The sequence below is a fragment of the Mastomys coucha genome, unplaced genomic scaffold (genome assembly GCF_008632895.1).
Source record: "Mastomys coucha isolate ucsf_1 unplaced genomic scaffold, UCSF_Mcou_1 pScaffold14, whole genome shotgun sequence".
Lineage (NCBI taxonomy): Eukaryota > Metazoa > Chordata > Mammalia > Rodentia > Muridae > Mastomys > Mastomys coucha.
In genome coordinates this window covers 95913462-95925311 of record NW_022196896.1, presented here as the reverse complement: position 1 = coordinate 95925311, position 11850 = coordinate 95913462, and the positions used below count along the sequence as shown (strand labels likewise).

Genomic DNA, 11850 nt, shown 5'->3' with positions numbered 1-11850 from the left:
ATATATATATATATACATATATATATATATGTATATATATTCATTCTTTGGATAAAAATATGGTAAGTATACATTGCAATAGAAGTCTTAGGATGTTGGAAATGTCAAGCCTGTGGGATATCTACTGGGGAAATCTACAGGCAAAGAATGAATCCCACAGCCAGGGAGAAGCTATCTGTGCTGCAGGTGGCAGACTTCCAAGGGCGGGGCTCCTCAGGATGCTTGTAGTAGAGCAAATCCCATCACAAGCCCCAGATACCAGACATGTACATGCAGGGTTTATCTTGTGCCCTGCTGGATTTTATTTGCTTTGTTATATACCACCATCCCTCCCTTTGGAGATGAGACTCTTTACTCCATGTCAGTATATATTATAAATTACTTTTTGAATTAATGAAGCCTCACAGTAAAGAGATTGCCTTGAGTTCCAAACCTATTGGGACTTTTCAACAATACTGGAAGTATTACTTACTGTGCAAACATGGTAAGCTCAAAAAAATGTATTATGTAGTATAAGATAGGAGCTCATAAAGCACAGGGCCAGAATCATAGAGTTCAAGTGCAAAATGTTCTTCATAGTCTTAAGAATTCCCCCTCTTGGCCTCCAGATATTGATGTTGAGAGGGAAGGCAGAAGAATCTTCAGGAGGTTGAGATTGACGAGGAACAGTCAGTCACTGGTAAAGCCAACAGGCTCTTTTAGCCTGCTTCCACTTCTCATTCACTCTCTACTCTCTGACTTCAGATTAATACGATGAGTCAGCACCCTGGCTCTGCTCCCATGCCTGACCAGGCAGGATGGCATGAAGGCATCAATCTATAAGCCAGAACTAGCCTTACAATCCCTAAATTGCTTCTTGTCCTATATTATATAATAGCATTGATAAAAGTAACTAGTTTAGCATACCCTTTTTTGTCTTTATTAGATATTGTCTTCATTTGCACGTCTTACGATATCTCCTTTCACAATTTCCCCTCCAAAAAAAGTAAAAGAAAAGAAAAGAAAAAGAAAAAAAGAAAAGAAAAGAAACAAAAACAAAAACAAAAGCAAAACCCCTGTTCCCTCTCCCCTTCCCCTGCTCACCAACCCACCCTCTCCCACTTCCTGGCCCTGGCATTCCCCTAAACTGGGGCATAGAGCCTTCTCATGACCAAGGGCCTCTCCTCCCATTGATGACTAACTTGGCCATCCTCTGCTATACATATGCTGCTGGAGGTATTAGTCCTACCATGTGTACTCCTTAGTTGGTGGTTTAGACCCTGGGAGCTCTGAGGGTAGTTAGTTCATATTGTTGTTTGTCCTAAGGGACTGCAAAACTTTCAGCTCCTTGGGTCCTTTTCTCTAGCTCCTTCATTGGGGACCCTGTACTCAGTCCAATGGATGGCTTGAGCCTCTACTTCTGTATTAGTCGGATACTGTCAGAGCCTCTCAGGAGAGAGCTCTATCAGGATCCTGTCAGCCAGCACTTGCCAGCAACCACAATAGAGTCTTGATTTGATGGTTGAATATGAGAAGAATTTCCAGGTGGAGAAGTCTCTGCATTGTCCTTCCTTCAGTCTCTGCTCCATAGTTTGTCTCTGCAAATCCTTCCATGGGTATTTTGTTCCCCCTTTTAGGAAGGAATTAAGTATCCACACTTTGGTCTTCCTTCTTCTTGAGTTTCTTGTGGTTTGTGGGTTGTTCTTCCTGTATTCCAATCTTCTGGGCTAATATCCACTTATCAGAGAGTGCACACCATGTGTGTTGTGATTGGGTTATCTCACTCAGGATGATATTCTCCAGATCCATCCATTTTCCTAAGAATTTCATAAATTCATTGTTTTTAATAGCTGAGTAGTACTCCACTGTGCAGATGTACCACATTTTCTGTATCCATTCTTCTGTTGAGGGACATTTGGGTTGTTTCCAGTTTCTGGCTATTATAAATAAGGCTGCTATGAACATAATGGAGTATGTGTCCTTATTACATGTTGGAGCATCTTCTAGGTATATGCCCAGTAGTAGTATAGCTGGGTCCTCCGGTAGAACTATGTCCAATTTCCAGAGGAACCGCCAAACTGATTTCCAGAGTGGTTGTACCAGCTTGCAATCCCACCAGCAATGAAGGAGTGTGCCTCTTTCGCCACAACCTCTCCAGCATCTGCTGTTACCTGAGTTTTTTATCCTAGCCATTCTGACTGGTGTGAGGTGGAATCTCAGGATTGTTTTGATTTGCATTTCCCTGATGACTAAAGATGTTGAACATTTTTTAGGTGCTTCTTGGTCCTTCGTTATTCCTCAGTTTAGCTCTGTACCCCATTTTTATAGGGTAATTTTATAGGGTAAAGTCTAATTTATTGAATTCTTTGTATACATTGGATATTAGCCCTCTATCAGATATAGAATTGGTAAAGATCTTTTCCCAATTTGTTTGTTGCCATTTTGTCCTATTGACAGTGTTTCCTGCCTTATAGAAGCTTTGCAACTTTATGAGGTTCCATTTATTAATTCTTGATCTTAGAGCATGAGCTATTGCTGTTCTGTTTAAGAAATTCTCCCCTGTGCCCATGTCCTTGAGGCTCTTCCCCACTTTCTTTTCTATTAGTTTGAGTGTATCTGGTTTTATGTGGAGGTCCCTGATCCACTTGGACTTCAGCTTTGTACAAGGAGATAGGAATGAATAGATTTGCATTCTTCTACATGCTAACAGCCAGTTGAGCCAGCACCATTTGTTGAAAATGCTGTCTTTTTTTCCACTGGATGGTTTTAGCTCCTTTGTCAAAGATCAAGTGACCATAGGTATGTGGGTTTATTTCTGGGTCTTCAATTCTATTCCATTGATCCACTGCCTGTCATTGTACCAATACCATGCAGTTTTTAATCATAATTGCTCTGTAGTAAAGCTTAATGTCAGGGAAGGTGATTCTACCAGAGGTTCTTTTATTGCTGAGAATAGTTTTTGCTATCCTAGGTTTTTTGTTATTCCAGATAAATTTTCAAATTGTTCTTTCTAAGTCTGTGAAGAATTGAGTTGGAATTTTGATGGGGATTGCATTGAATCTGTAGATTGCATTCAACAAGATGGCCATTTTTACTATATTAATCCTGCCAATCCACGAGCATGGGAGATCTTTTCCATCTTCTGAGATCTTCTTTGATTTCCTTCTTCAGAGACTTGAAGTTCTTGTCAAACCGATCTTTTACTTGCTTAGTTAGAGTCACACCAAGGTATTTTATATTATTTGTGACTATTGTGAAGGGTGTTGTTTCCCTAATTTCTTTCTCAGCCTGTTGTTTATCCTTTGTGTAGAGGAAGGCCACTGATTTGCTTGAGTTAATTTTATATCCAGCTACTTTGCTGAAGTTGTTTATCAAGTTTAGGAGCTCTCTGGTGGAATTTTTGGGGTTACTTCAGTATACTATCATATCATCAGTAAATAGTGATAATTTGACTTCTTCCTTTCCAATTTGTATCCTTTTGATCTTCTTTTGTTGTCTAATTGCTCTGGCTAGGACTTCAAGTACAATATTGAATAGGTAGGGAGAGAGTGGGCAGCCTTGTCTAGTCCCTGATTTTAGTGGGATTGCTTCAAGTTTCTTTCCATTTAGTGTGATGTTGGCTACTGGTTTGCTATATATTGCTTTTACTACAGCATGTCCTTTTTAATTGCATATTTAGTGGGTGTAATATATATTTAAACATAAATATCTAGTGTTTATATTGGATAAACACCATAATAATGGGTAATATATTTTTAATATCCTTGTCAACACAGAATATTTTGTTATATGGTACTATCATAGAACAAACAAAAGATCATTTTACTTAAGAGCTATAAAACTGATTTCTTGCTTTACAGAAAAAGAATTAAAGGAAGCTAATGAAGGAGGAATCATGTGTATGAATAATGCCTCCCAAAATAGCTTCTATAATTTCTCTTATAAATTCAAGCTAATTTAGGATATGTCTTGTATCCCAGCAGAGCTTTGCCTGTTCTTTGTCATCTGTGGCTCATCTGGTGAATGTTCCATGTTCTTCCATGATCCATGCTACTGCATGTAGTACTCTGTCTCACAATGGAAGCCTGAGGACATCACTCCACAAGCTTATTCACTCTTCACAATTTGCTTCACTGAAAAATACACCCTTAAGGTCCTTTGCTCATACCAGACTTACCAAGGCTGTGTCTTGAATGACAAAGCAATAATGAGTATATTTTCTCATATTTTTGTTTAACTTCTCAATCACACACTCTAATAGAGTGGATATGGCTTTAATTCAAGGGGCCTAAACCTCCTACCCAATAAACTTAAAGGTACAAGTACATTTAAACAGCCCAACTCTAGTCAACACACATAAGCATCTCACCCTTTGAGGTCAGCAATGAGCTTGTTCTTTTCTTGTACCATGCGCTTATGATGCATACGATGGAAGTCCCGTTCCTTCTGTGTTCTCATCAGATCTTCTTTGGCCTTTCTGAAAATCACCAATACAACCAACATTCAAAACCACCATTGTTTCCTTCCTGAGAAAAGTATTTAGTGTTGAGTTCAAATAGTACGCCAATGATAACTGAATAGCACAGGAGGTGTATTACTCTCATTGAGAGCCCACCATTTTAGGCATGAGGGTCGTACTCTACTATATCACTGAGTTATGAGAGGACAAAGCCTATACTTCAGAAATGTGAGTCATTTATACTTAATAATTTTAAACCAAGTTAGAAAACTTGCTTGCAAAATAAGTGCACAGTGTAACCCATTTATTGCCAAAGAGAATTTTGGTTTACAAATTTAAACTATATATACAAAACAGAGTAATTCACAATAAGTAGAAATAAAGGAAGGGACTTACTCCACTTTTGAGGGCAAATTATATATTGGATCAATGACTTCTGATAGGTTGGAAAGCACAGAAATTCCAAAAATATAAAATTTTGTTCTGTTAGATGAGAAATATATATCCACAGAGGATCAGATAACTATATATATGCAATTGATATCCTTGTGAGAAACTAATCACATATATGAAATTCTCAATAAAAAAATTAACTATTAAAATGTTAGCATACTTATAATTCAGCCAAAATAGAACTATTCTTATACTGGATAGACATGCAAACCTTTGAATAGAGCAAGAATGCAAATTCTGTTTAAAGTGGAGGTCTATGAGATGTATTAATTGGAGTATGTCACTCTCTACAGTTACAGGCTAGTCTCAGTAAAGGATGGTTTATAATGAACAACAAAAAAATATCTGCTCTCTCTCCATATTGGGTAAGTAACAACATGCTGCTTCCTTGAGCTTTTCACTCTCTGAGAAAATGAACTGGCCTGGATAGCAGACACACTACATCAGGATCTGAAGGGAAGAAGTACACTTTTATGTGTCACAAATATTACAAAATTGAGATTCACATAAATGCACACAGATAAGCCTTGGCGGTAAGCTATGTCAGAAGATTCTGTTAGGAACAGTGTCTGTGGTACTGCCAAGGAGGTTAGGAGACCTGGGTTAGGTCTCCAGGTTCCTGATGGAACATATGTTAATCAGAAGGACTTCTGGCCATCAAATCAAAATATAGGTGGTGTGTGGTCAGAGATAATGATTCTGAGTTTCTTCTTCTTCCTAATCTTTTAATTCTTTTTTGGATAAGCTTTATTGATCTTTACTAAGAAGTTTTGAATTTGCATCACATATTAAATAAGTAAGCAAAATCCGATAAATACAACACTAACAATCTTCTATCCAACCTTCAACTTCATATTCATGCCAACTTTTGGCATGTACAGTAAATTATGATTTAAATATTCATATCTGAACCTCATCTGATGAACAATAATTGAGTACTGATTTTTTTACATCTTTCAACCGCACAAATATGTGTGATACTGGCTACAAGAAGAAATAGCAAAACCCAAGAAACCATGTGTATTAGTTGCTTTCCTCATTGTAGCTATGACAGAACAGTTTAAAGATGGGGAACTTATTGTGCCTCCCAATTAGATGTCACAGTCATCATAGCAGGGAAGTTGTAGTATCAGGACTGAGGGGGCAGCTGTTCATGTTACATTTATAGTCAGGAAGCCAAGACAAGTGAAATGTTGGTGCTCAGCTGGCTTTCTCCTTTTTATTCAACCTGGGGCCTTTGGACATGGCGTTGCTATGTTGCTAGGTGATGCAGTGTTGCTAGGTAAGCCCACCAGATACTACCTTGTAGATATTCTTAAAAACAAAAAGAACATCCGTATTTTCAGCTGGTGGCTGCACAGGTAACTTGCTCAAATCATACATCCTAGAGTCTTACCACTCTGGCTTTTATGCACAAAAACCACATCCTAGTTTTCACACCTCATTTAACAAGAAGCAGAACTTCAGAAGCCAAAAAGCCTGGCTAATACATTTAGGGGCTTTTTATTTGAGGACTTTCCTGGCTGTATGGACCAAGTCTTTCTTCCCATTTTGACAAGTGCTGGGCCCATGTGCTGGGTTTTAAGATCAGAATGGTACCTCTAACATGGTTGTCAGTTGTGGTAAGGTCTGGGGCCTCTTACACATAGCTTTCAAGGGGAAACGTATCTCCTCAGTTAAACTTTCCTAGACATAATACATTGTGGGAAAACTCTGCTAACTAAGGTTTAACTTCACCATAATCAGATAGCTTCTGGCTTAGTGCAATATGGAAGACTCCCTTCATTAGTAGGGCTTCTCTTCTGACCTTGTCTGGGGAATTCTAACCTCCTACTCATGCCTCTACCTGAAGAATGCCACTTAGCCTTAGTTAGATTACAGGTTCAATTTCCTTTCTCCTGATAAGAAACTATTAGGCCAGCACCTGAGATTCCTGAAATGCTTCCCCATGCTAGTGATGTTTTTCAGTACCCTCAGTCCTCAGACAATGACCTTTGCTCATCCTGGATGTTCCTACCCTCAGTCCTCCAAAACTTATAAACCTTGAATCACTCTAAGTAAAGTTGATCTACCTGCCAGTGTGGTCATTCACCATACATACTAACAGGGCATCTGAGACCCCTTCCTCACTTGTCATCTCTGCTCCCACTGTCCTCATGAACCATATTGGCTGGCTAATGATCTATCAGAATGGGAAGAGCCACACTTCATGAAATGTGTTTTTATGGTGTTAAGTTCATTCCAGTTGAAAATGAAGATGGGCCATCACACTAAGACTTTGAAAAGTAGCATTTCCCCACAAAACCAGAGTATAACTACTTGCTATTTTAAGTTTATCCAAATCTTTAGAACTACCACATTTTAATTGTAATATTATTATAACACAATGTACTCACTTGTTGAGATAAATATTTGTTAACTAGTTACAATAGCTGCTGGACATTCAGGGGATGCATTGTCTCTGATGTCAATCATCTCAAGGGTTTTCATGCCATAGATGTAGCTTCTCATATATTCACATAATTCACTAAAACACTTGAAAACTTCACAAAATCTACTTTTGTTATTTTACTATCAAGCTATTTATAACTTAATGTCTCTCCATTTATTGAGCTCAAGAACACAAAAGAGCTCATTTTGGGGTGAGGATGAAGCAGAAGAGAAGGCAACTATCTGATATCCTCTCCCCCTGACCCAGTGACCCCAGTGTGTAGTAGGTGAAAATATAGTTAAGTATGAGGAAGAATAGAGAGAGTAAAGTAAATGGTTGTGCCAGGATTTTGTTGTAAAAATATAAGAATGTACACAGGCAAAACCTTATTTTACTTTATATTGAAAGCATTAAAATGTGTATATAAAGAATTGGTCTCAAAAAGAGAGGAAGAAGGTACTATATACATGAATGGAAATATCAGAAAACAAATTCAACTTAAGATTCTAGTGTTAAATATCCATAATTAAGCAAATAAATAGGTTCAACTCTTTGGTTAAAATAGTTCCAGTATGATAAGGGGATGACATTGGCCATAGAAAATTTCTACATAGCAATGCGACTTTTGGAGTTATACGAATTATGAATATATCAGAGTTAGCAACTGCAAAATAATAGTAATAAATTATTAATAAATTATTAATAAAAATAATAATAATAACGTGTAATAGGCCTCAGAGTGCTAAGCCACTTAAACAGTAGCATGGCTTCTTGGCTTACACACACACACACATACTCTCACGCAAGTATCCAAAGGCCACCGTTCACAATCATCATATGAACTATGGTCAAGGAAAGTACAAGAAGTACAAGAACACCCAAAACTGGGCAAATTTTTAAATTACTAATGTTGAGTAAGGCCAGCTGGACAACTAGGATGGCTGGGATTCTGAACTTACCTACCAGCTCTTTCCCATAGACTTCCACTGCAATCTTTATGATCACAACATAATAAATATTTAGCATAACAGATGAGTTATACTCAGATCTTCTAAGAGACTTGTCTTCAAAAATAAGGTGTGTGGCAATAGGTATTTACATTGCTTCTAACTGTCCAAAGGTATGAGTATACAATTAATACAGTCCATCTTTATGAAAAGTAAACATGGCGGTAGAAAGATTGCTTGGCAGTTAAAAAGAACACTGCTCTTGCAAAGAAACTGGATTTGTTACCCAGCACCAGGTGATGGCTAACCACAATTCATTACAACAGTTCCAGAGGTTCTAGCACCATCTTTTGGAGTCCATTGGTACAGTGCATAGGCATATGTAGGCAAAACACATAAGATAAAATTAAAATAAAATTTTGAAAATTAACTTTCACGATCCTGACACTATTACTGAGGCTATGGAGCGCTCACAAAAACGAATCTAGCATGACTGCACTCCGGAAGACCCAAAAAGCAGCTGAAAGAGTGAGATGCAGATATTTGCACCCAACTAATAGACAGAAGCAGTTGACCCCTGTTGTTGAATTAGGGAAGGCTTAAAGAAGCTGAGGAGAAGGGTGACCCTGTTAGGAGGACCAGCAGTCTCAATTAATCTGGACCCCTGAGATCTCTCAGACACTGGACTACCAAACAGGCAGCATACACAAGCTGGTATGAGGTTCCTAACACACATGCAATGGAGGACTTCTGGGAGGACTCCTGGGACTGTGTTCATTCAGAGATGATGCACCTAACGCTCAAGAGAATGGAGGCCCCAAGGAGTTTAGAGGTCAGGTGGGGTGGAGAGTGGAGACATCCACATGGAGACAGAGGGCTGGGGAGGAGGTATGGGATGTGGAACAGTTGGAGGGTGGATGGGGTGGGGGGGTGGATAAAATAAATGTAAATAAATAAATAAATAAAAATTTAAAAAACTAACTTTCATTAAAATGTATTTTAAACAGTCCATTGAAACAGTCTTTTTGTAGTTACTCAATTAATTAATTAAAAATATACTTTATTTCTCCTATTTAAAATGTAAATTCTCAATAGGTTAAAAAATGCTTGGAACACTAAATACTGCAGACGTCCCTCACCAGAATGACAAATGTGAAGCATTACCTCACCTCACTTTTCAATACACATTTAGAAACCTATCTGTGCTCATCCCAGGAAAGAAAGCATAGGAATTGACTAAAGTATTAGACTTTAAAGTTTTTCTGACCATTAAATTGGTTTTCAGGGACTTGCTCTCTGTTTGCACAAATGAAGTCTACTCGGTAAAACAATTTAAATTCATTTCATGCTGATGCTTCTCTTATTATGACCTTCCTGCTGCCCGCCTGCTAAATAAAAGGAAATAGAAGTTGGAATAAAGAACAGGATAAAATATTCATGGGAACAATTAATATTTTAAATTCATCATATCTGCTCATCACATTAGTAGAACATCTTTGTGCTAAAAGAAAAAAAAACGTTTATTAAAACAGACAGCAAACACTGAGATTCTGTTCAAGTACAATGAAGAGCTATTCTGTGAAACTGTCTATTTAAACTTGTATATCACAGAGAATATTCATACATGCCTTGTCTTAATGAGATGCTACAATAATTATCAAACCTCCCCATTTTAGGATACTAGAACCTACCCATCTATAATTCAACTACATAATATTAAGACATGTGTATTCTTAGCATAATATGAAACTCAATTTTTCAGTGCATCATGAATGTGATTTAATATCATAGTCTTAAAATCATTCTTAAGTGAAGAACCCCAGTAAAACAACTTTGTAATAAATTTAAGCAATTATTTTTGGATGGATATTTAGTAATGAAGTTATTGAATTACTTCATCATCATAATTTGACATAATAGAACATAGAAATATGTGTTTACTTGCACCAACCAAAGCGGACCATCCTTGCCACATATTTTTCTCACTGATAACAATAATTATATAATTACCAAGTATTTCATTATCCTCAGTTGCTGATAAATGAATTACACTGACCCACAAAAATTAATATTGGAGTAATTGTTGAAGGGCCAAATGGAATTCAGCCAGACAGAAGGATAGCTTCATTATATTTTTAACTGCAAAAGGAAGGGATATAGCCATGTCCAGAAAAAAATAATACCTTCTTAATTTAACAAGCAATTACCTAAACACTAAAGCATGAAATTTTATGGGCTTCGTTATTGTCTTTATTTTCACAATGTTTGTTTCTGAAAGTCATTAAATTAAATGGGTCTTCTTAAAGCTGGACACTCTTTGACCTTTTACAGAAGTGAATTTTGTACTCAAAATCAGGGCCCTTAAGAAAGCACCTGGTTTTGTCCTCCATATTAACGGCCATTTAATTTTAATGTTTTTTAGTCCTATACTCTTTGGTAGAAGGGAATAAAGTGTTTTGTTTTGTTTTAAGAAGAGTACATTTCTGTCTTTTCCATATATTCTCCATCAATTATTTGGGACTCTTTATACAGCCTTTCTAGTCTGCATTATCTTTCATTAGTGTAAAGACTCTGAAATAGAAAACAATCTTCTAAATGGAACAAAATTTATCCTGGGGAAAAAGTTGTTTAAATTCCCACCACAGAAAGGAAACAAATCCTAATCCCAAAAGTGTTATGAAGACAAAACCCACCAACTACTGTAGAAATTATTAACAGTAAACATAAAGTATAGTAGCACAATCATATAAGCACCAACTATGTGTAAGGCACAAGGACAGGCCCTGGGACAGTGGTCAGGTGGGCCACCCTTTCTTCCATGAAGCCCATATATGTTAACTCAATGTGAAAAGTGCACATTGCAAGATGTTTCATAAATATTCACTATTAGAGAGACAGAAATACCTATAGAGAGGGCTATGCAGAGAGAAGACTCAGAGTTACCAAGGCATCAACCTCTCCCTCCATAAGGTGTACATATACACATACACACAGAAATGCACTAACAAAACTTATGTTCAGGTCCTTGTCAGTCTAAACCTCATCTGTGTTTTTCTATTGATTTTATGTGAAACTTTATGCAAATTTTATGTGAAAAAGTAAAGAACCTAGAAATAACCAACCCATCTGAGGGAAGAACAAAGATACAAACACCATAGCACACAGGTATACACATATAAATCAAATCAATCTCATGAAAGATCATAATAATGAAGTAAAATGTAAAACCACAGTCTGAGGGGAAATACAGTAGCCAAAGTGTCTGTATCTCAAAGAGAAAAAAAAAAATCATAGAATTCAATAACAACATACACAGCCTAACCAAAATTAGGCAATGGCTTTAAATAAAAGGGTAATAGTGATACCAGAAATTCTAAAGTGGCAAGAAACACAAAATATTGTGTTCATTATCACCTGCTCTTAGCAAATTGCATATCAAAACCATAAGACGTCACTATCAAATCACTTAAAGGCTAAAGGAGAAAAGACTACCGATTCTCTTTTGGAATTTGGGAAGCAAGTAGAATTCTCACACACTGCTAGTAAGGAGCTAACAGCCTTAATGATCCATCTTACCAACA

The 11850-nt window shown here is 37.1% G+C and overlaps 1 protein-coding gene across 5 annotated transcripts in view; it reads right to left on the bottom strand.

Annotated features, from left to right (window-relative positions):
* Positions 1-11850, bottom strand: part of Spag16 (sperm associated antigen 16) — an 871212-nt gene that overhangs the window by 818018 nt on the left and 41344 nt on the right. For all 5 annotated transcript variants that reach the window (XM_031367840.1, XM_031367842.1, XM_031367843.1 and 2 more), the window contains exon 6: positions 4349-4456. In XM_031367840.1, the coding sequence (XP_031223700.1) occupies positions 4349-4456 (108 nt within the window). The remainder of the gene's footprint in view (positions 1-4348; positions 4457-11850) is intronic.